This window comes from Mastigoproctus giganteus, chromosome 3 (assembly GCF_048544385.1).
Source record: "Mastigoproctus giganteus isolate SK-2022 chromosome 3, ASM4854438v1, whole genome shotgun sequence".
NCBI classification, from domain to species: Eukaryota; Metazoa; Arthropoda; class Arachnida; order Uropygi; family Thelyphonidae; genus Mastigoproctus; species Mastigoproctus giganteus.
Genome location: NC_143577.1, coordinates 109,078,593 through 109,102,904, shown reverse-complemented (window position 1 = coordinate 109,102,904; position 24,312 = coordinate 109,078,593). Strand labels below are relative to the sequence as shown.

Here is a 24,312-nt window from a genome sequence, read left to right as displayed (position 1 = left end):
AAACTGCATACACTGGGACTCATCGACACTCCCTACTGCTTTTGCGGACAAAGTGAAAGTTGGAAACACTTGCTTCTGGAGTGTGCACATTACAACGACATCAGAAACCGTCTCCAGAATAAGATCCAGGACTTCCCACCAGCAGATCTGCATCAACTGATATGTACCCAAAACAACCTCGAAGCCTTCCAGACCTTTGCAGCTGAGGTATTTGCCTGGAGGAGGACACTGATCGTCAATTACCGACGTGGAAATGCCGATCATTAACAATTCCACTGCCAACTGAAAGTCACCCCTTCTACTGACTATTTTTTTTTTTTTTTTTTCTAACCTCCGTTCTGCATTGTTTCCGGGTCCTGCCCTGAAACTAGGAGCAGCTTTAGCTCACCTTTTCTTCTTTCCCACTCTGTGCAGGATAGATAACCACTCTCCCATTTTTTTTTTTTTTTTTTTTTTCATTCTCTCTCTGCTGGCACCCGATTTACATCTTTCTCTTCACTGTAGCCAGGGTGTGGGATTAAAATTATTTATTTATTCTTTAATTATTTTTATTTTATTATTATTTTTATTTATTCTTTTTTATTTTTCCTCAAACCTGCATTCTGCACTGTTTCCGGGTCCTGCCCTGGAATTAGGAGCAGCCTTGGCTCACCTTTTCTTCTTTTTCCCTCTGTGCAGGATAGATAACCACTCTCACATTTTTTTTTTTTTTTTTTTTGTCTTACTCTCTCTCTCTCTGCTGGCACCCCGACTTACATCTTCCTCTTCACTGTAGGATTAAAATTATTTAATTATTCTTTAATTATTATTATTATTTTTTTTTTCATTTACTTAGCTTCATTTTTTTTTTTTTTTTTTTTTACTCGTGCTCTGTTCTGACAACTGGGATGTGGTCTATCATTGGTGCCAGACAGCTCTCCTTTTTTTTTTTTTTTTTTCATCACAGGGAATTTATTTTATTTTTCTTATTTTATTTAATTATTTATTTTATTTAATTATTTATTTTATTATTATATTTTTTATTTTTTTTATTTATTTATTATTATTATTATTTTTTTTTAAATTTTTTATTTATTATTATTTTTTTATTTTATTTATTTATTTTTTGTTTTTCTATTTTTTTTATTTTTATTTTATTTTATTATTTTATTTTTTTTTAAATTTTTTATTTATTATTATTTTTTTATTTTATTTATTTATTTTTTATTTTTTTTTAAATTTTTTATTTATTATTATTTTTTTATTTTATTTATTTATTTTTTATTTTTCTATTTTTTTTTATTTTTATTTTATTTTATTATTTTATTTTTTTTTAAATTTTTTATTTATTATTATTTTTTTATTTTATTTATTTATTTTTTATTTTTTTTTAAATTTTTTATTTATTATTATTTTTTTATTTTATTTATTTATTTTTTATTTTTCTATTTTTTTTTATTTTTATTTTATTTTATTATTTTATTTTTTTTTTTTTTTTTTGCACCACGGGAAATACATTTTGTTTCTGTTTTTAGTTTAATTTTTATTTTATTTATTTATTTATTTATTATTATTTTTTTTTTCCCTCTCTGGAGTAGGCCCCCAGAGAAATCTGACCCACCTTTTGGCAACATCAGGTGGTTCAGAGTCTCGTATCGAGACAGTACGTGCTCCATTGGGGGACTGGCCCACCTACCTGTGGTGTGGACGAGTACCCAGAATCATCTGTCCAGGTGACTGATGCTTCTGGGTAGCCAAGCGGTCAGAACATAACAACAGAACACGCACATAATACACACAAACCGACGTCACACACATCTGGCCCATTTGTAGTGATACTGTTCTTCACAGAGATACGAGGCGGAGTTGAACTCACGTTCTAGGAGCCGCCCTTTACAAAAACACATGTCCACATGCCATTTGTATAGTAGGCCAGTATAGTTCATCCCTATTGTTTGGGTGTTAACATAATAAAGCCTTGAATGGTTTGAGCATGCTCAATGCTGATGGGATTCTTCCTCTTGCTCAGAATAATCACCTGAGAGGGCATAAATTCAAATTGAGAAAAGACAGATGTAGGATAGACGTGAGGAAATTTGCCTTTAGCCAGCGGGTGGTTGGTTGGTGGAATAAACTTCCATCCCTTGTTGTGGAAGTTGATAGCCTAAATAAGTTTAAGGCTCAGCTGGATAGGTATTTCGAACGAACAGAGGGGTGAAGTGGAAGTGGTTATTTTTTACTTATTTATTTATTTTATTATTTTTTATTTATTTATTTTTTTTTTTTGCTGATGCTGCATAAGCTTGCATTCTTGCATCAAATGCCTCTACTAATGCTAATGAACTCTTTACTACTTTTCTTTGCATTCTTAGCCAAAGACCGCATTTGCCTTTGCTTTGCTAACCCCCCCCCACCTTTACTGACTTGATTGCCAACAAAATTGTACTGTCATTTGGCCCAAGTGAAAAGAATAAAAAACTGTCTATGACAGTGGCTCCCAAACGGTGCACTGCTGATCTGTTGAGATCCACAAAAATTTCCTAGGGGATCTGTGTATAATTTCTGTAATTGCTACTTGGAATTTTATTTATTTTTTTTTTAAACAAAATCTAAATATCATTACAGACTGGATGTTACACATGACGTGAGAATTCAGTTATCTACAATCAATCCCAACTTTAAAGAAATTTGTGAGATGTAAAAACAACAGCATTCTTCACACTAGTAGCCTGTGAGGTACAATTGATCGATTGTATACTCAAATAGTGAAGTATAATTGATTGATTGTATACTCAAATAGTGAAGTATAATTGATTGATTGTATATACTCAAATAGTGAGGTACGATTGATCGATTGTATATTCATCATTGTATTCATGTACTCCCTCTTTTCATGTCTGAGAAAAATTTTGTCCTGTAACTGGTAAATAAATCCTCAGTTTTTTTAATTCTTAATGTCATTCATGCCATTGTGGAAGAATGACCTGTTGTGCCTTAAAAGATGACTGTTCTGCAAAGTCACTATCCTTGCCACTGGCATGTATACTGCTCCTAATCCACCTATACTTTTTTGCACAATATATTTCATATTTACCTGAAGATGGCTATTTCCTTTGGGATCAGCACTTTCGGTTGTGTTGTTTGGTATGAGTGTGGCCTCAAGCATTAAGCTGGGCAGCTCAGTGGTTGATGTTTTAATTCTTTTGAAGGCATCAAAAGACTTAAAAGAATTTTGATGCCTTCAAAAGAATTCTTTTGAAGGCAACAAAGGCATCAAAAAATTCTGTCCTTCAAGCTTTCATATTTGTCTATCAGAATGCTGAAAAACCATTTTACACTCTTTGCATCAAAAATACATAAACACATCCTTTTTGGTTGTATCATGCTCAACTACAGGGTGTCTCAAAAATATTGGTACAAACATTTAGGGGAGGTAGGTAAACATCTAAAGGAATGTGAATCGCATAGGAACCCATAACCAGAAATGTTTAGGTTTGTTAAGGGAAAGTCTTGTCTGACAAATTTGATAGGATATTATGATGTGGTTACAAAGGAACTGGATGCAAAAAATAATTTTGATATCATATATGTGGATTTCAGGAAAGCTTTTGACACTGTTGCACATGAAAGACTATTATACAAATTGGAGCAGAATGGTATTAAGGGTAAGTTGCTACAATGGATAAAAGGATGGTTAAGTGGGAGAAGACAGAGGGTGTTAGGTCTACCGTTGTTTTGTATATTTATCAATGATATTGATGGAGGTATATCAGGCTTAATGTCGAAGTTTGCAGATGATACAAAGGTTGGCAGGGTTGTTAATGACAGTGTGCTACTGCAACAGGATCTAGATAATTTTGGCAGATGGGCTAGGAAGTGGCAACTGAAGTTTAACCGTGACAAATGTAAAGTACTGCATATGAGTTGAAGTAACCCCAGAGAAACGTACCAACTGTGTGGTACTACACTTAAGGTGGTAGAAAATGAAAAAGACCTGGGAGTAATTGTGCAGGCAGATATGAAGTTTTCTGAGCAATGCAGACAAGGTGCCAGGGCAGGTCATGGGGTTTTGTCAATGATATATAGGAATTTTGCTAGCAGGGAGAAGAAGGTGATTGTCCCTCTGTATAAGGCAATGGTCAGGCCATGCCTTGAGTACTGAGTACATGTCTGGAGGCCTCATTTTAGGAAGGATGTAGATTTACTTGAGCGTGTACAGAGAAGGGCAACAAGATTGGTGAGGGGAATGAAGGGATCCTCTTACCAAGAGAGGCTTAAGTTCTGCAAATTGCAGTGGTTGGAGACTAAGCGCCTGCACGGTGATCTGATTGAGGTGTATAAGGCCTTGAATGGGTTGAGCACGCTGAATTTTGATGGGATTCTTCCACTTGTTCAGATTACGAACCTAAGGGGGCATCAATTCAAATTAATAAAGGACAGATGTAGAATAGATGTGCGGAAATTTGCCTTTAGCCAGCGGGTGGTTAATTGCTGGAACAAACTTCCATTTGTCGTTGGGGAAGTTGATAGGTTGAATAAATTTAAAGAGGAACTGGATAGGCATTTGGAGGGAATGGTGTGATTTTTTTTTTTTTTTTTTTTTGCTGATGCTGCATAAGCTCATACACTTGCTTTCTTGCATCACATGCCACTACTACTACATCACCGTAAGTCGGTACACAGCGCTGTTCATGAGTTCACAAGAGGGAAAATTTCTGGTTTACTCATTCAAGCAGTAGTCGCCGCACGAAGAGCATGCATCGATATACGAACTATGAGCTGGCAGACATGCACCTAGTGTATGGATTAGCAGAGGGCAATGGATGAGCTGCTCAATGATTTTATGGAGAATGCTTCCTAGCCAGACATGTACCGGACCACCGTTTGTTTGCACGTATGCATCAAAATTTGTGCGATTATGGGTCATTTAGAGGTAACAGGAGTAGTGTGGGCAGACCACGTTCGACGCAAACTCTGGTCATGGAAGAAAGTGTGTTGAATACCGTCCAGAATAATCCTACTACTAGCACACGTGCCATTGCCTCTGACTTAGGAGTGTCTCGTTGCAGTGTACAGCGTGTCTGGCCCAGCAATTCCTTACACCCCTTTCATCTACAAAGGGTTCAGTTACTGCTCTCCCAAGATCATCCTGCACATGTGACTTTTGCGCAGTGGTTTCTCCAAGAAAGTGTTCAACTAGACTTGAATTTTCCAGCCTATGTTTTTTTCATGGTTGAGGCTTATTCAATCAGCACAATGCTCATGTGTGGGCTCACGACAACCCACACAGTGTGCACCCCTATGAAGCACAGCATCGCTTCACAATAAATGTGTGGGCAGGTATGGTCGGTGACTGCTTAGTTGGCCCATACCTGTTACCATCCCGCATGAACTCCGCTAAATATCGGATCTTTCTTGAACAAGTTCTACCAGGGTTACTTGACGATGTTCCAGCAAATGTGAGATGCAACATTTGGTTTCAACATGACGGGGAGCCTACCCATTATGGAAGGCGTGTTCGTGACCATTTGAACAGGCGTTTTGGGCGTCGATGGATTGGCCGTGGTGTACCCATTGCCTGGCCCCCACGCTCACCTGATTTATCGAGCCTTGAGGAGATGAAAATGGATCTGTGGAGAGGAAATGGATCTCATGGCGAGACTCATCTGCGCTGCTGCTGCTGTCAAAGAAACTCCAGGTGTGTTTGACTGTGTCCGTCAATCCATGCTGCGTCGGTGTCACGCATGCATTGTGTCTCATGGTGGAACCTTCGAGCATCTGTTGTAACATCATGAAATGCATCCATCTCGTATTCCATTGTTAATATTATGTCAAATAAATGTTTGCCACTAATGACTGTCTTGTGTCATTTCTGCTTCTTGTGCCTCCTGTGACGTTTCCGGTTATGGGTTCCTATGCGATTCACATTCCTTTAGATGTTACCTACCTCCCCTAAATGTTTGTACCAATATTTTTGAGACACCCTGTATAGATTGTTTTGCAAATATGTAGCAAGTAGTTCATATTATTAAACAACCCTCATCAGTTCTCCTCAGAGCCAAAACATTTCTGCTACTTTGAGCTCTTTTCTTTGCTGCTCTGGTCTGTGGCTTGATTTTATCTTAAACTTAAATTATAATTACTACATTAAACTAAGATATACTTTAAGTACAATAATAATGCTACACTAATCCCAGATTGATGGTAGTGTGTATTATGCTAGGAAATTATGTTAGGTATTATGTAGTTATTTTATGAAATAATTTTGATATTGTTATAAATTTATATTTTATTGACTTAATAAAAATAGTTCTAATGTTAATTGTACTCCTACGAAATTACATAAAAGAATATTAGTATTTATATCAATGGAATGAACAGTGGCAGCAGAATTCTCTCCCACTTTGACTCTTGTTTTTGAATAGTTTCCAAGGCAAAGTAAGAAACTATTTTTTAAGAATGGCTTTCAGTTATTTTTTTATTTTTAAAGAATGATAGCTAGCTCGTGGTGAGATTTACATCAGAGGTGATAAAAAATTAAAAACATGCATGTGTGGTATAACAGTAATAAACTTTTTCTTTTTTTTCTTTCTAAGTGACAAAAAAATCCAGCACCAATAAATTTTTTGAATTTTCTAGGCTACAGAATTAATAGAAGGAAATCCAACAGGAGAGTCAGTTTTTACAAATGTAACGGTAGTAATTACCGATGAGAATGACCAAATTCCAGCTTTCAATCAAAATGAATTCAATGTCACAGTTCAAGAAGATATCAACAGTAATAATCCCCTTCCTGGTTTAAATATTGTCGTGACTGATGCTGATGTGGTAAGATGTTTTGAATTTCTTTCATCACTACACATTTTTGAATGTGAAAAATGCATTTTCATTATTAAGTTTTATCTTAATGTCAACTGTGATCATGAATTAAATTTTTATTCAATTATACATGATTATTTTTCAAAAACTGACATTTTAAAAATCCACTTTTTATATCAATAAAAGTTGATTTATTTTTATTTCATTAGTTGTAATAAGATTAATTCTCAGTCTTTTTTTCTATTTTTATCAACACAATCATTAGAATTGTGTTGTTGTTTATCAGGGCTGCCTCTGAAATGAATGGTGCCTCCGTAGCCAGGTGGGCAGGAGCAGCAGTGTGTAGTACACGCTTTTTGATTAGACCGGGGTTCGAGCCTGTGACCATCAAATACGGAGGATGTGGAAAGGTTAGGGAATAACCACCGCATATCCCCAGAGCAATATGGCCTTAGTTGCTAATGCTCCTAAGAACTAAATAAACAACAACTGAAATGAATATATCTACTCAGATGGAATTGCTTTGTGTCTTATGCACTAGTTCTTTGCAGAAATTAAAAATATATTTATTTATTAGTATTTATTCCTCATTAAAATTTCTTCAGTTTATTACTGAAGAAAAAATGCTTAGTCAGAAGTACTTCTACTTACTATAATTTTTTAAGGATTAACATGTAAGAAATAACTTAAGTTATGTTTTTTTTGTTAACTCTTTGGTGAATGTGTGGGAAGGATGATACATTTTATCAAGCACTATAAAAATCTGAATATTACTCCCAGCTGAAATCTACCCATATTTTTTGAACATACATGAGATCAGATCAAGAAGTTCTAAGATTTTATTTATTACAAAAAAAAAAAAAAAAGTGGTGAATGTAGAGACTAAGAGTTCTAAGGTAATGAATAAATGTAGGAAAGTAATCGTGACATTACTGGAAGCTGTTTCTTACATGCCACATGTTTTGTGAATAAAATGTTAAAAACAGAGCAGAAATCCTTTAGATTTTGAGAACTGCATTTGGTGATGCTTGTTTAAGTAGTGCTACTATTGATCAGTGGATGAAATATTTCCAGAGTGGTTGAGAATTTGTTAAAGATTACTGGTGTTCACATTCCACTTCAAGCACTGATGAAATGGTTACCAAAGTACATAAAAAAATTTGCTCTGATTGGTGATATTACCATAGAAATTGCTGATTAGTTGAAATTCCATTGTATCATACCAGGAGATTTAGAAATCTTGGTGTGCATTAAGTGTCAGCAAAATTTGTTCTATTGTTGAATGATTTGGAAAGGGTTCACTGTTGAGAACATTGTAAGGAGCTGAAAACTATGGTGGAAATGACCCTGATTTCATCAACTATATTTTTAATTGTGATGTAATGTGATTGTTTGGTTATGGCCCCAGAGCAAAATGCCAGTCATAACAGCAGAAGTTGTCAAACATGCCCATCTAAAAAATGATCAACAGGTTTCAAATGTGAAAACACTGTTGTTTGTTTTTTTTGACATTCACATTATTGATCATCATGAATTTGTTCAGAATGATCAGTCTGTATACCAGGCATTATAGAGGTTTTGATTCATTCAAAAAATTTTGGTCCAAAAAACTTTAATGTAGTATCTCACCTTTCATGTTTACCTGACTTTCTCCTATGTGATTTTTTTTTATCCTCCCCAAACTCAAAATGAAGCTGAAAGGACAAATATTTGACGACATCCCAGATATCCAATTAATGCAACAGCAGAACTGAATCAGCTCAGCTCACAGATGTAGACTCCAGTGATGCTTCCGGAAGTGGCAGAAACATTGAGACAAATGAACATTCTTTAGGGAAAAGCTACTTTGACTACTTATAAAAATATATGTACCATTATTTTATTTAAAATATACTCTTAAAACTCTGTGATCAAAATTTATATGCCTAAAGCTTTGCCTGATACAACAATGCAATCTGCCCACAAGATAAAGGAACTACTTTGATTTGATTTGCTAAAATCCTTGCACATAACTCAAGTTTACAAAAAAGAAACGGATTTTGCCTGAGTTTGTATAGACCAATCTGTAAGATATGGCATGGCAGAAATCTTAGTGGAAATGGTGTTTTCATTTAACCCGGCAGTAGCATTGTGTCCTCTGACAGGACTAACAGGGATATATTTAATACTGGTGAATCATTGGTTGAGGATTAGTAGTTAATTCTTTGTGTACCTCCCTTATAGTGTCTTAAGTCTTATAAGTGCTACTCTTTTATCTGTTTATACAATTTTTTAACTTTGTGAAGGCTGAGTGGCCCTGAAAGAGAGTAGGTGATGTCATTTATATTACCTATTATGTCTGGCCAAGTATAGTTTGTCATGTAGCAGTTGTGTGCTAATATATGATATCAGCCAGAATACTATATGTTAGTCCACGTTGATTTTTGATTCTCTAACGAATTCAGAAGGTATCAATTTGCAAGTGATATGCTTTGAAAGGCACCTGGTGTGGATGGGAGCTATCCACTTATATTAAAGAAGGCAGCAAAGTAAGTAAGCAAACCCTTAGCCACGATTATGAGAGCATCCTTGGATTCAGGGTAGTTGAATATGAAAAGGACTTGGGATAATTGTGCTGTTGGATATGAAGTTTTCTGAGCAGTGCAGACAGGTTTCCAGAGCAACTCATGGGGTCTTGTCAATGATATACAAGAATATTGCTAGCAGGGTAAGAAGTTGATTATCCCTTAGTATAATACTGTGGCCTGGCAGTGGTCAGGCCACACCTTGAGTACTGCATATAGGTCTGCAAGCCTTTTTTGGAAAGATATAGAGCTGCTTGAACGAGTACAGAGACAGGCAACAAGATTGGTGCAGTGAACAAAGGGTTTCTCTTACCAAGAAAGGCTTAAGTTTTGCAAAGTGCAGCGTTTGGAGACTATGCACCTGCAAGGTGATGTGATTGAGGTGTATAAGGCCTTGAAGGGTTGGAGCAAGCTCAGTGCTGATGATATTAGCATTAGCATTAGTAGAGGCATATGACGCAAGAAAGAAAGCTTATGCACCATCAGCCAAAAAAAAAAAAAAAAATCCACTTCACCCCTCCATTCATTCGAAATACCTGTCCAGCTCAGCCTTAAATTTATTTAGGCTATCAACTTCCACAACAAGGGATGGAAGTCTGTTCAACCAACCAACTACCCGCTGGCTAAAGGCAAATTTCTGCACATCTATCCTACATCTGTCTTTCCTCAATTTGAATTTATGCCCTCTCAGGTGATTATTTTGAGCAAAAGGAAGAATCCCATCAGCATTGACTGTGCTCAAACCATTCAAGGCTTTATACACCGCTATCAGATCACCTCGCCGGTGTCTAGTCAACAGACACTGTAATTTGCAAAACTTCAGCCTTTCTTCATAATAACAACCCTTTGTTCCATTCCTAATCTTGTTGCCCTTCTCTGTACTCGTTCCAGCAGCTCTACATCCTTCTTGAAATGAGGCCTCCAGACCTGTATACAGTACTCAAGGCGTGGCCTGATTGCCTTATACAAGGGAATAATCACCTCCTCATCCCTGCTAGAAAAATTCCTGTATATCATTGATAAGACACCATGAGCTACTCTTGCAGCCCATCTGCACTGCTCAGAGAACTTCATATCTGCCTGCACAATTACCCCCAGGTCCTTTTCATTCTCTACCGCTGTCAGTGTAGTACCACAGAGTTGATACATTGCTCTGTGGTTGCTGTTTCCCATATGTAGTACTTTACATTTGTCAATGTTAAACTTCATTTGCCACCTCTCATCCCATCTGCTAAACCTTTCCTGATCCTGTTACAGCAGCATAGCGTCAGTAGTATCCTTAACAATCCTGCCAACCTTTGTATCGTCTGCAAACTTGGACATTAAGCTTGATATACCATCATCAATATTATTTATAAATACAGAAAACAATAATGGACCCAACACTGAACCCTGAGGGACTCCACTAATAACATTAGTCTACGATGAGCAGTGTCCATTGATTACAACTCTCTGTCTTCTCCCCCTCAAGCACCCCTTTATCCATAGCAGCAATTTGCCTCCAATGCCACACTGTTCCAATTTGTGCAGCAGTCTTCCATGTGCAACAGTATCAAAAGCCTTTCTGAGATCCAAGTATATAATATCAAAGTTATTCCCTGCATCCAGTTCTTTTGTGACTGCATCATAGTATCCAATCAAATTGGTCAGGCAAGACTTCCCCTTAACAAAACCATGCTGTGTCCGAGCTATAGCTGAAGTCTTGTCTAGATGATCCTGCAGTGCTTCTTTAATCAGTGCCTCCATTAATTTTCCTGGAACAGAAGTTAAACTCACAGGTCTATAATTATTTGTGTCAGCCTTTGATCCTCCTTTATGAATTGGGATCACATTTGCACAACTCCAGTCTATGGGTACATTTCCTGAGTCCAAGGAAGCTGTCATAATTATGGCTAAGGGTTTGCATACTTCCTTTGCTGCATCCTTTAGTACAACTGGATAGATCCCATCCACACAGGTGCCTTTCTTGTGTTTATCTTCAACAATTTCTCCTCCACTTTACTCTCAGTTATTACAAGATTATCTAGCTTACTGCCAGAGTTGAATACACCTCTGGCATTCCCCTTGCTGAATAACTCCTCATGTGTGAATGTCGATGCAAAATATTCATTTAGTTTGTTAGTTACCTGAGCAGGATCATCAACAGTTGAACCATCGATATCAAGTGGACCAATCTGATTCATCCCCTTCCTTCTAGAGTTTACATAGGTAAAGAAATCTTTGCTGTTTTTCTTTGCATCCTTTGCCAAAGATTTCTCGTAAAATGCCTTCGCCTGCCTAACCTCCTTTGTAACTTGGTTACAGATCAAGTTATATCTATCAAGGGCTTCTGTGACACGTGTTAATTTATATGTATCCCATGCATTTTTCTTGTCTGCCATATGTCTCTTTAGTTCATCTGACATCCATTTATGCCTATACCTTGAACAATATTTCTTAGTTGGTATGCATTTTGAATTTGCTGTTGGTAACATCATCATTTCGTCCCACTGTATAGTATTTAAATACTGTCTCAGACCATCGTAGCCACCTTCACAAAAGCAATAATCCTTCCCTTTACCCCTGATGGTAGTTAGCTCTTTGAGTAAATCTCACTTCAACACACTGTGATCACTGCCACCTAGTGGTTCCTTTATCTGCAGATTCTTAATGCATGAAGAATCACTACTGATAATCAAATCAAGAGTATTACTCTCTCTCTAGTTGTCTCCTGAACATGCTGATGTAGAAAACAATCATCCAATAAATCCACAAAAGCCTTGCTAGTGTGTGAGTGACCAACCCAGAAAATTCCAGTCAATATCTGGGAAATTAAAATCCACCATTATAAGACTCTATGATTTACTGGCCCACTCTATTTCCCTGTACAGTTTCTTATTATACTCATCAGAGTCATTAGGCCTATAGCACACTCCTACTCTCCATTTTGATCTCCCAATGCTTATGTCACACCAAACTGACTCGACACTGCACTGTAACCAGCTGTGTCAAGGCTTCACTTCCTTAGATTTTGTGTTTCTTAACTAATAGCATAACCCCACCTCCCTTCCTATCCTGTCTATCCTTTCTCTACACATTGCCTCCCCAAATTCCAGTTCTGTATTCCTCTGTGTGAGACCACGTGTCTGATATCCCAACAATATCTGCCTTTGATGTTTTGAGCAATACCTCAAATTCTTCAAATTTATTTACCAAACTCCTAGCATTGGTGTGCACACAAGTATTCGTGCACCTCTTCCTATTCTTAGCTACCCTAACACAACCCATGTGTTTACTTGTACGGCAATGACTCCCAGCAGTCTCTGAAAAAGCCTGCATCTTGTTTTCCAGGCTTCTGCTCATTCCAATAGAAGCAGTGCAAGAATCACTTTCACCTCTTCCAGTGGTTACTGTTAATCTATTAGTCCTTGTATCCCCCCCACCAAGCTAGCAGTTTTCCGACCCACTTAACACTGCCTCGATAGCATCAGCAAATATTCTTGCACCCTTTCTATTTAAGTGTATCCCATCCCTGTAGAAGCAGTCTCTCCTGTTAACAAGTACAGACCAAGCTGAAAAAAATTCTACCCCTTGAGCCTTGCACAATCTTTCCAGTGCCGAATTGATCGACAAGGCTGTCATCATATACTCCCTCATACCAAGAGATATTCTTTCTCTTGAAAATTTACACACTTGATGGGGCATCAGTTCAAATTGAGGAAAGACAGTTGTAGTATAGATGTGTTGAAATTTGCCTTTAGCCTGAATGTGGTTGATTACTGGAACAAAGTTCCATCTGTTGCGGAAGTTGATAGCTTATATAAATTCAAGGAAGTACTGGACAAACTGTTGTAGTGAATGGATGAGTGAAATGGGAACTTTTTTTCTCGCTGATGCTGTATAAGCTTGCTTTCTTGCATCATATTCCTCTACTAATGGTAATGTGTGAATAAGACTGTTCATAAGAAAAAAAAAATAATAAAATAATTGGGATTAGAAATGGACACACAATGTGAGATTTGCAGTTGGTTTTGTATTTCAGCCATATAGAATTGTCATGTAGTGAATGTCAAAATAATGAATAGGTGAAATAGGAAGTTGTTTTTTGGCTGATGCTGTATAAGCTTGCTTTCTAGTATCATATGCCACTGCTAATGCTAACCTTTGAAAAAAAAGGATATGATTTCATACTACTACTTCACACTTATATTTGTCAGATACACAAAGAATAGAAATTTAGTTATTTTTTTTAATTAAAATACGTTAATTTCAAAGCATTTTTTTTTGTTAATATTGGCTTATTTTGTTATGGTAGAGTAATTTTAGAGTTTCATACAATTAATGCCTCCACAAACTTAAAGTTGGCAGAAATTAAATATTTCTATTTTATGTTACCAACATTTTTCTGAAAATTTAAGTATAATTAATAAACTTTTTATTTCATTAATAAATCTAATGGGTATTTTTAGTGTCAAAAAACACAACACTTCAAAACTTTAGATTATTATTTAAAAAAATGAAGAAGAATTGAAATGAATAAGTACTGCAGTATATTGGAAAACATAAAGCATTAGTACACTAAGGCGCCTCCATAGCCAGGTGGGAAGGAGCAGCAGTGCGCAGCACACGCTTCTTGATTAGACCGGGGTTCGAGCCCGTCACCACCAAATACGGGGGATGCGGGAAGGTCAGGGAATGACCACCGCATATCCCGGAGCAATATGGCCTTAGTTGCTAATGCTCCTAAAATCCAAATAACAACAACAAATTAGTACACTAAAGCACAATTCAAAAAAATCCAAATGTTTTTTTTTAAAATATGGAGCCCATCGGTGGGGATACTACTGCTGGTTTAAATGTACTTCAAAAGTATTACGTGTAACCTGAATGGAATGTACTTCACTGTATTTCTAAGCTTGGAAGAAATTTACTACAGGAATGTACATTAAAGTTACATTTAAATTATATATAACCAAACATTCCAAGCAATTCCTCCAGCTATTCATTACTGGTTATCCTTAATAAACCAGAAAAAATTAAACATTACAAATGAATAGGATATGTGCTTGTTATGTGCAGCTATAAACTAGGGGCTGAACTGGGGGCCATTATTTTTTGCCTTTACACCAGAACAAGGCCACAAGGTATCAGTATAATGTGTCTATAAATTATGTATATTCTGTGGTCAGTTTATGCTGAAAGGAAAACAAAAATTTCTCAGTGGGAATGTATTGTGTATATGTGTTATTAATTCAGAATGCATAACACAATATAGTATTCACTTTTAATAAGGAATCTGCTTTATTTTGCTGTAGTCTTTTTTTTTTTTATAGGGCATATTTGTATTGAGATAATGAAACAAAGAGCACATGCTTCTGTTTCACCAGATTTATTTCAATGGTTCCATCTTGATTCTCTTCATTTACCTTTTCTTTATATTGTAAGGCACTATTTATACTTCTGCTAATGATGTGAAATTCAAAATCACATCTATTTTTGCCATTAATCCAATCTGTAACCTGTTGGTGACTATTTCACTTTCATGCTCCATTCTGATTATCAAATCAACCGTTTTTCAACTTAATTTCCCTCAATTTGTAAATTTTTTAGAATGTCAATTAATTTCAGCCATAACTTTTCCCATAATAAGTACTTATAATAGGGAATTTCAGGTGTTGGAAAGAGAAAACACATCTTTTAAAGCTACTTTTGTTAATGTAGTTGTGTTACTGTGTGAATAAAAGTATATACCTTAATCAGGTGTACGCCCCTTAATTTGATCACCTGGATTACATTTTGGTCCATTGGCTGTATTAGAGGTGTGGAGTTAGGAGGAAAAAATATTGTTATAGTGTTGCCATTATCATTTTGAAATTCATCTACATCTGGATTACCTGGTGTATTTCTAAGAATTAGCACAACTTTTTCTAGTATTTTTAATTTCATTTAGATAACTTTTTACAGATAGAAAAAAAATTCAGAGTGAAACCATTTGGTAAACAGTTCTCTATTCACTAACCTTTCTTGTGGCCTTTGTAGAGAACAGGCAGTGAGCAGTTTTTGAAAATCCATGTTTTTGTAATTTTCTTGTTACCAATAAATGTAATTTGGCTTCTGGTGGAATTTGAATGAGTCATGATCATCACCTGCACTTGTCAGCTTTTTGACTTGGAGCAGAATTTTAGTTTTTATGAGCCAAAGTTTTCTTTGATAAAACTATCCAGTGTAAGCCACTTTCATCAGCATTGTAAACTTGTTTATGACTTAAACCCAATTCAGTTTTTTTAATAAATTTATACTAAAAAGGTTCTGTGGCAGCAGTTTCAATAAAAAGACTGTTACCACTTATAGCCAGCCTTTAGCCAGCGGGTGGTTGGTTGGTGGAACAGACTTCCATCCCTTGTCATGGAAGTTGATAGCCTAAATAAGTTTAAGGCTCAGCTGGACAGGTATTTCAAACAAACAGTGGGGTGAAGTGGAAGTGGTTATTTTTTATTTATTTATTTTTTTTTTTGGCTGATGCTGCATAAGCTTGCTTTCTTGCATCAAATGCTTCTACTAATGCTAATAGACAAATACCAAATTTCATAGCACTTTTTTTTTAATTTGTCAGTCCACCCATCACTACCTTTTTGATGTTTTCTTTTAATTCTTGAATAAAAAATTTTGCTTTCTCATGTAAAATTTCCTTAAATAGTGGAGTGGTAAGTGATCTCTCTTGAAGAGACCAGTGTATAAGAGTCAATATCCTAAAAGCTGTTCACACAGTTTAAGTGTTTTTCATTTATCAGAATCAGTCTGTGGTCTGCAAATGAAATTAAAGGAAAAAAAATTATCCTTGTTCTTTTTTTATGTCACTAAATAATAGATTTCTAATATTTTATTCAGCCATCAATTTGGTTCCAGCTTTTCCTGAATCATTTTTCTTTAAAATATTGCATATACTGTAACTTATGAAAAAACTGAAGTGATAGCACTGAATCCAACTCAACTGCTAATCACACACACACACACACACACACACACTCATTCTTTGCTGAGCCTAGAGTGAGTGATTTGTCACTAGAGTACAGAATTTTACAAAATATGTTCTGGTGACTTCACTGTGATTGCTTTTATTGTCTATCCATGAAAAATATAATAAATTGATGCTATCAGTTATGGAGGTATCTTAAGCAATTGTATCTGTGGGAAATGAGGCATTTGATATGTAAATTAAACTTTCCTGTCTGACTCTTATCAGCTTGTACCTAGTGGAAACACTTATCTGAAGTGTTCATATGCTGATGGTGGATCCTGTATCTGCTGCAGTTGTGTATTAGTTTAATTACTGTATCATTCTTTTCAGTTTTCTGATTTATTAAAATTAATAAATCAGTTGATACAGTATTTGCAGTACTTGCAAATGCCCAGTTAACACTTATTGTGTTAACTAGGCATGTGCAAGCAGATGTAATATAAGTTATAATATTAAATCAAAGAAAGATAAATGTGAAATTCTGTAGAGAAAAAAGTTGGTTTTCAAACTGAATATTTCCTTAAAGTTTTCTTTAGTAGTGCATTAGCAACGATTATGTACCATACAGTAATCCTAAGGGGTATTAGAATTATTTACTTTGTGTTATTATCTTTTTAATATTTTTTTTCTGCTGTTGTGTTTTTTAATGAATTTTTTCTGCTGTTGTGTTTTTTAATGAATTTTTTCTGCTGTTGTGTATCATTCATGCATGTTTAATGACTATATATATATATATCTTACAAATTATAACTACTTCATATATGGAATTCATTTATTTAATTTAATTTAATTTTTAAATTATGTGTGTTTACATGTAGGTCATGTATCATTTCATTGAGAAATAATTTGTACAATTTAAATCTTGAGTCAATTTCATGCCCATATGATTTTATTAATATTATGTTTACATTGTGATATTTATGACATTTAAACAAATTGTTCAAACTGTTTTTGGTAATTTATTTCTTAGTAAATTGCATCTCTCCTTAAGCTCTCATGTGTTATCTTTATATATATTGTATTATATATATTTCTTGTATTGCTTGATCAGTCTGATATTCCTTTGTCCCATGCATGCTAGATTAGCAGACTTCTGTTCTGTAATAATGCTAATGCTTATTTATTTATTTTTTGTTTATAATAAATACACAATGGTAAAAAAATAGTGAATTTGAGATTATAATTTGTTTACCTTTTTATTTACTTTTAGGGTGAAAATGCCAAATTTTCTCTTCATTTGGAAAGTGTTCTAAACTCAGAAAATGTATTTGCAGTTTTTCCAGCTACAGCAGTAGGCAGAACACCAGTGATCATTAAAGTTGCTGATGCCGAGAAGCTTGATTACGAACAGCCGGACAAGCGACTTTTCATATTTCATGTAATGCAGTAGATTGAGAAATAGTTCTTAATCTTAAACAAAAAAAAAAAAAAAAAAAGAAAACAACATCTTTATTTAAAAGAAAGTAAAATTAATATGTATATGATTTGTTTAAATAAAATATATGAACAGTCAGACAAGTGACTTTTCATATTTTGTCTAATGTAGCAGATTGAGAAATAATTTTTAATCTTAAAAAAACAACTTTATTTAAAAGAAAAAAAAATGTTAAAATGAAACCTAATCATAATTTATACTTGGACAACATACTATGCAAGCTTCATAAAGAGATATCATTAGCATTAGTAGAGGCATTTGATGCAAGAAAGCAAGCTTATGCAGCATCAGCCAAAAAAAAAACAAAAAACCACTTCCATTTCACCCCTTTGTTCGTTCGAAATACCTGTCCAGCTGAGCCTTAAATTTATTTAGGCTATCAACTTCCACAACAAGGGATGGATGACTGTTCCACCAACCAACTACCTGCTGGCTAAAGGCAAATTCCCGCACATCTATCCTACATCTGTCTTTCCTCAATCTGAATTTATGTTCCTCTCAGGTGATTATTCTGAGCAAGAGGGAGAATACCATCGGCATTGAGCATGCTCAAACCATTCAAGGCTTTATACACCTCTGTCAGGTCACCTTGCCGGTGCCTAGTCTCCAGACACTGTAATTTTCAAAACTTAAGCCTTTCTTTGTAAGAGAAACCCTTTGTTCCATTCACTAATCTTGTTGCCCAACTCGTTCCAGCAGCTCTACATCCTTCTTGAAATGAGGCATCCAGACCTGTATAAGTACTCAAGGTGTGGCCTGACCATTGCCTTATACAAGGGAATAATTACCTCCTTATCCCTGCTAGAACAGTTCCTGTACATCATTGACAAGACACCATGAGCAGTGCAGACAGGCTACTCTTGCAGCCCGTCTGCACAGCTCAGAGAACTTCATATCTGCTTGCACAATTACCCCAGGTCCTATTCATTCTCTACCACTGTCAGTGTAGTGCCACAGAGTTGATAAGTTGCTCTGGGGTTGCTGTTTCCCATATGTGGTACTTTACATTTGTCAATGTTAAACTTCATTTGCCACCTCTCATCCCATCTGCTAAACCTTTCCTGATCCTGTTACAGCAGCATAGCGTCAGTAGTGTCCTTAACAATCCTGCCAACCTTTGTATCATCTGCAAACTTGGACATTAAGCTTGATATACCATCATCAATATTATTTATAAATACAGAAAACAATAATGGACCCAACACTGAACCCTGACGGACTCCACTAATAACATTAGTCCATGATGAGCAGTGTCCATTGATTACCACTCTCTATCTTCTCCCCCTCAACCATCCCTTTATCTATAGCAGCAATTTGCCTCCAGTGCCACACTGCTCCAATTTGTGTAGTGGTCTTCCATGTGCAACAGTATCAAAAAAACCTTTCTATGATCCAAATATATAATATCAAAGTTATTCCTTGCATCTAGTTCTTTTGTGACTGCATCATAGTATCCAATCAAATTTGTCAGGCAAAACTTTCCCTTAACAAAACCATGCTGTGTCCGAGCTATAACTGAAGTCTTGTCTAGATGATCCTGCAGTGGTTCTTTAATCAGTGCCTCCATTAATTTCCCTGGAACAGAAGTTAAATTCACAGGTTTATAATTACTTGTGTCAGCCTTTGATCCTCCTTTGTGAATTGGGGTCACATATGCACATCCCCAGTCTATGGGTACGTCCCCTTAGTCCAAGGAAGCTCTCATAATTATGGCTAAGGGTTTGCTTACTTCCTTTGCTGCCTCCTTTAATATAACTGGATAGATCCCATCATCCACCCCAGGTGCCTTTCTTGTGTTTATCTTCAACAATTTCTCCTCCACTTTACTCTCAGTTATTACAAGATTATCTAGCTTACTGCCAGAGTTGAATACACCGCTGACTTTCCCCTTCCTGAATAACTCCTCATGTGTGAATGTCAATGCTAATATTCATTTAGTTTGTTAGCTACCTGAGCAGGATCATCAACAGTTGAACCATCGATATCAAGTGGACCAATCTGATTCATCTCTTTCCTTCTGGAGTTTACATAAGTAAAGAACTCTTTGCTGTTTTTCTTTGCATCCTTTGCCAAAGATTTCTTGTAATCTGCCTTTGCATGCCTAACCTCCTTTGTAACTTTGTTACAGACCAGCTTATATCTATCATAGGCTTCTGTGTCATGTTAATTTATATGTATCCCATGTATTTTTCTTTTCTGCCATATGTCTCATTAGTTAATCTGATATCCATTTATTCCTAAACCTTGAACAGTATTTCTTAGTTGGTATGTAAAGCCTAGTAGCTTCCAAGATAAGTCCTTTGAATGCTTCCCATTTTGAATTTGCTGTTGGTAACATCATCAGTTGGTCCCACTGTATAGAATTTATGTACTGTCTCAGACCATCATAGTCGCCTTTACGTAAGCAAAAACCCTTCCCTCTATCCCTGATGGTAGTTACCTCTTTGAGTAAATCCCACTTCAGCACACTTTGATCACTGCCACCTAGTGGTTCCTTTATCTACAGATTCTTAATGCATGAAGAATCACTACTGATAATCAAATCAAGAGTATTACTTCCTCTAGTTGCCTCCCGAACATGCTGGTGTAGAAAACAATCATCCAATAAATCCACAAAAGCCTTGCTAGTGTGTGACTGACAAACCCACAAATTCCAGTCAATATCTGGGAAATTAAAATCCCTCATAAGACTCTTTGATTTACTGGCCCACTCTATTTCCCTGTACATTTTCTTATTATACTCATCAGAGTCATTAGGCGTATCGCACACTCCTACTCTCAATTTTGATCTCCCAATGCTTATGTCACACCAAACTGACTCGACACTGCACTGTAACCAGCGAAGTCAACTGGCTTCACTTCCTTGGATTTTATGTTTCTTAACTAATAGCATAACCCCCTCCTTTCTTCCTATCCTGTCTATCCTTTCTCTACACATTGTACTCCCCAAATTCCAGTTCTGCATTCCTTATATCTGTGTGACACCACGTCTCTGATATCCCAACAATATTTGCCTTTGATGTTTTGAGCAATACCTCAAATTCATCAAAATTATTTCCCAAACTCCTAGCAATGGTGTGCACGCAAGTATGCATGCACCTGTTCCTATTCTTAGCTATCCTAACACAACCCATGTGTTTACTTGTACCACAATGATGCCCAGCAGTTGCTGAAATATCCTGCATCTTGTTTTCCAGGCTGCTGCTTATTCCAATAGAATTAGTGGAAGAATCACTTTCACCTCTGCCAGTGGCTGCTGTTAATCTATTAGTCCTTTTATTCCCCAAGCTAACAGTTTTCGGACCCACCTAACACTGCCTCGATAGCATCAGCAAATATTCTTGCCCCCTTTCTATTTAAGGGTATCCCATCCCTGTAGAAGCAGTCTCTCTTGTGAACAAGTACAGACCAGGCTGAAAAAAAGTTTACCCCTTGAGCCATGCGCAATCTTTCCAGGGCTGAATTTATGAGGAGTCTGGAACTATTTATGAGTGTCTAGGAAGATATTCTTCTGAAAGGAGCTTTTTGGACCTCTGGTCATGTTTTAGCTGAGCAAGCCATAGCTTAGTTTCTTATATCTAATTAGTTTTTTTTTTTAATTGTCATAATTGATTTTAAAATTAAAACTCTCACTCTAATTTACTCCTGATGCAGAAATTATATTTTCGAAACATTTAATTCTTTGATTTAAATTTTTAAATTTCTATTCTAATGACTTCTTATCAATTTTATAGGTAATTGCAGCTCAAAATGACATCAGAGCTAGTACAGCTACTGTTTCTGTTACTTTGTCTGATGCTAATGATAACAGACCAGTATTTCAGAATGAACAGTATACTTTACAAGTTCCAGAAAATGTCCCATCAGGAACAAGCATATTTACTCTTCATGTAAATATAATAAATTTTTGAACTATATATTTTATTGAACTATAATTAATAAGTTTTTTTTATATTTTTGTACAGGGTGATTATAATTAAAGTGCATTGATTCAGCTGGCTGTAGATATGAAACCATTAGTGGTAGAAGTTTTAAATTTGAAATTGACAACTATTTAATGCATAAGGAAATCAGAAGTGCAGAAAAAATAATTACTACCAAAGATTGTGAACTAAGGGAAATTGGTGCTGTGTGAAACAGAAATAGTACTGTTTTGTTGAATTTCTAGGTATGAAGATTGAGATGTTCATTATGGTCATGATTTGTGTTAGTATATGCTAGAAGAGCAGTATGGCAGTCAGCTATTGTCCAAAGCACTCCATTGCTGTGGTTTCCCATCTGCCATGTCATAGGAGTTATAGTAATATGCTTTTTGATGTTTTACTTCAAATCAGCCAGAGATTGGATATGTTCTTGATATACCTTGTTCTTGAGATACCTCTATGCCAAGGACTGAGGCCCAGAGATCAAGGTGGCAAAATGTTCCTGAAGTGACAGGAAATTATGCGATTATCATCGAATGTGTTATGAAACAGCAGGTTTGCTGGCTAACCAATGTTTGGATTACTAAAGTATTCTCTGTAGCATGCTGACAGAGAAGAATGCAGTAATGCTCAGTAAGTTTTGAGCTTGTGGTTCATGTTTCTGAACAGTGAGCTCAAAACTCCTCAGAGAAAAATGGCCCATTTACAGAATTCACTGTAAATCCAAACAGTAATATGTGGACAATGAAGAGGCACTTTGTTGACAATACCTGGATGCGGTGATCCAAATGTTGTCAGTAAAGATGATCACTGATGTTCTGGATGGAAATCTAGAACACCAGTGATCATCAAAGCTGTCACTATCAAGAATCTTGATTATGAATAGCCAGACAAGTGACTATGGAATTTCGTGTAATGTAGTAGATAAGTGGCAATTCATCTTAATATGAACAGACTGTACATTATGCATTTCAACTAGGTTTGTGCCTAGCTCTCTCTCATCTGTGATTATCTTCACTAATGATCACAGAGCATATAATCAATCTTGCATATCATCAATTTCATCAGCATCCTGCTGCTTACTCACACTTTGTTTTTCTCATCATTACTCGTTATGAGTCATTGGTATATAGCTATGATTAGTTAAAAAAAGATCCAGTCCTCTCATTAGAAGACTGTATTCTTCAGTTCCCAAAAAAAGCAATGTAATCTCAGTATGGTGGTCAAATGTGAAGATCATGCTCATTATATTTTTTTTCCCCATAGAGCATTGTTCATTACAAATTTGCCTCCTGCATGCTCAAACAGTGAACCAGGAATATTACAGAACGATTCGATGGTAAATGTGTGATGCTATTCTGAGAAACCAGCTGGAAAAGTGAGCTTTGGGGAATTGGGTATTTACATTATGGCAATGTCATTGCATGCTCAGTGCTTTCCATTTGAGAATTTCTTGAAAAACACTCCATTGCTGTGGTTTCCCATCTGCCACACTCACTGGATTTTGGAAATTATTCATCACACTTATGTAGGAACTATTAACAGTTCAGAAAGCAGCCAATCTGGAGTGCTTGGAAACACTCCTGATCAGCTGGAGAAAGCACTTAGTTTGAAACTGTTTCAAACTGGCTGGAGAAAGCACTTTGAAACAGATCCATCGAATAGCTAACAAGCTTCATCATTTTCCAAAACGTAGTTCAGTCACTGAACTTTTATGATCACACTTTATATATGTATTTTGTCTGCAGAAGTGGTATGAGCTCATAGGTTAATTTGTATGCTGTGCTGAAAAGCCCAGAATAACTTTCGTGGAAAAATCCTGTTTCCTTTATTTGAGATCAGCTAAAAGCACACTCTCAGTAAAAAATGGCTCTAGAAATTTCTCCAGTTGTTGACAGGAATTGAATCCAGAATTCTCCAAATTGCTGGCGGATGGCAGTTGACTAAGTGCTGTCTGCAGACAGCTATGCTGCTGCGATAAACTATGTACAGCTTAGTTCTGCACACATACCAGCCACAGTGTAGTATTAATTCCAAGAAAACTGCTTTTAACTAATGAGTTGTCAGTTTGGCATTTTTATGATAGTGTAACAGCAAAATTATAATCATTGAAAAGCAAAGGAGAAAACATCTGCAAAGTGTGTGATTTTTAAACTCTATTAGTAATAAGTAGATTCTAAACTTTACACAGGTGAAGTGTTTTACTTCAAATATTTTGAAAAGGTTTTGTGCAACTTTAAGCTTGACATTAATTTTATGATACTTCACTTTTCTTTTGTCAGTTCACCATGTATTTATTTGTTTGCTCTTTTTACATCCAGAGTGAATAGGTGCCCAATTGTTTCTGAACTGCTTTTTTAAAAGGAAAGGAATTTTTAGTAACTTGACTTTGGTTATAAAGAGCCTGAAGATTCATAAGATATTTTGCATATCTTTGAAGTCCATTTTTTTAAGTTCCTTGATTGCTTTAGTTTTTTTTTTTAGGGGGGGGAACACATGGCACAAAATAATGTGATTAAGGAGGATGTTATAAAGTTACACAGTGTTTGGAAAAGGTTTTCGTAAGTTGTTCCATGATGAACTGAACATTGTTAT

General features: G+C 35.8%; 1 protein-coding gene across 6 annotated transcripts in view; it reads left to right on the top strand.

Annotated features, from left to right (window-relative positions):
• Cad74A (cadherin 74A) overlaps positions 1–24,312 on the top strand; it is a 748,720-nt gene that overhangs the window by 254,053 nt on the left and 470,355 nt on the right. For all 6 annotated transcript variants that reach the window (XR_016546733.1, XM_090369392.1, XM_090369388.1 and 3 more), the window contains 3 exons: positions 6,619–6,807; positions 17,570–17,737; positions 21,529–21,684. Coding sequence is in view for 5 of the 6 variants with exons in the window: in XM_090369392.1 (XP_090225518.1) it covers positions 6,619–6,807; positions 17,570–17,737; positions 21,529–21,684 (513 nt within the window). In the remaining variant the exon portion in view is untranslated. The remainder of the gene's footprint in view (positions 1–6,618; positions 6,808–17,569; positions 17,738–21,528; positions 21,685–24,312) is intronic.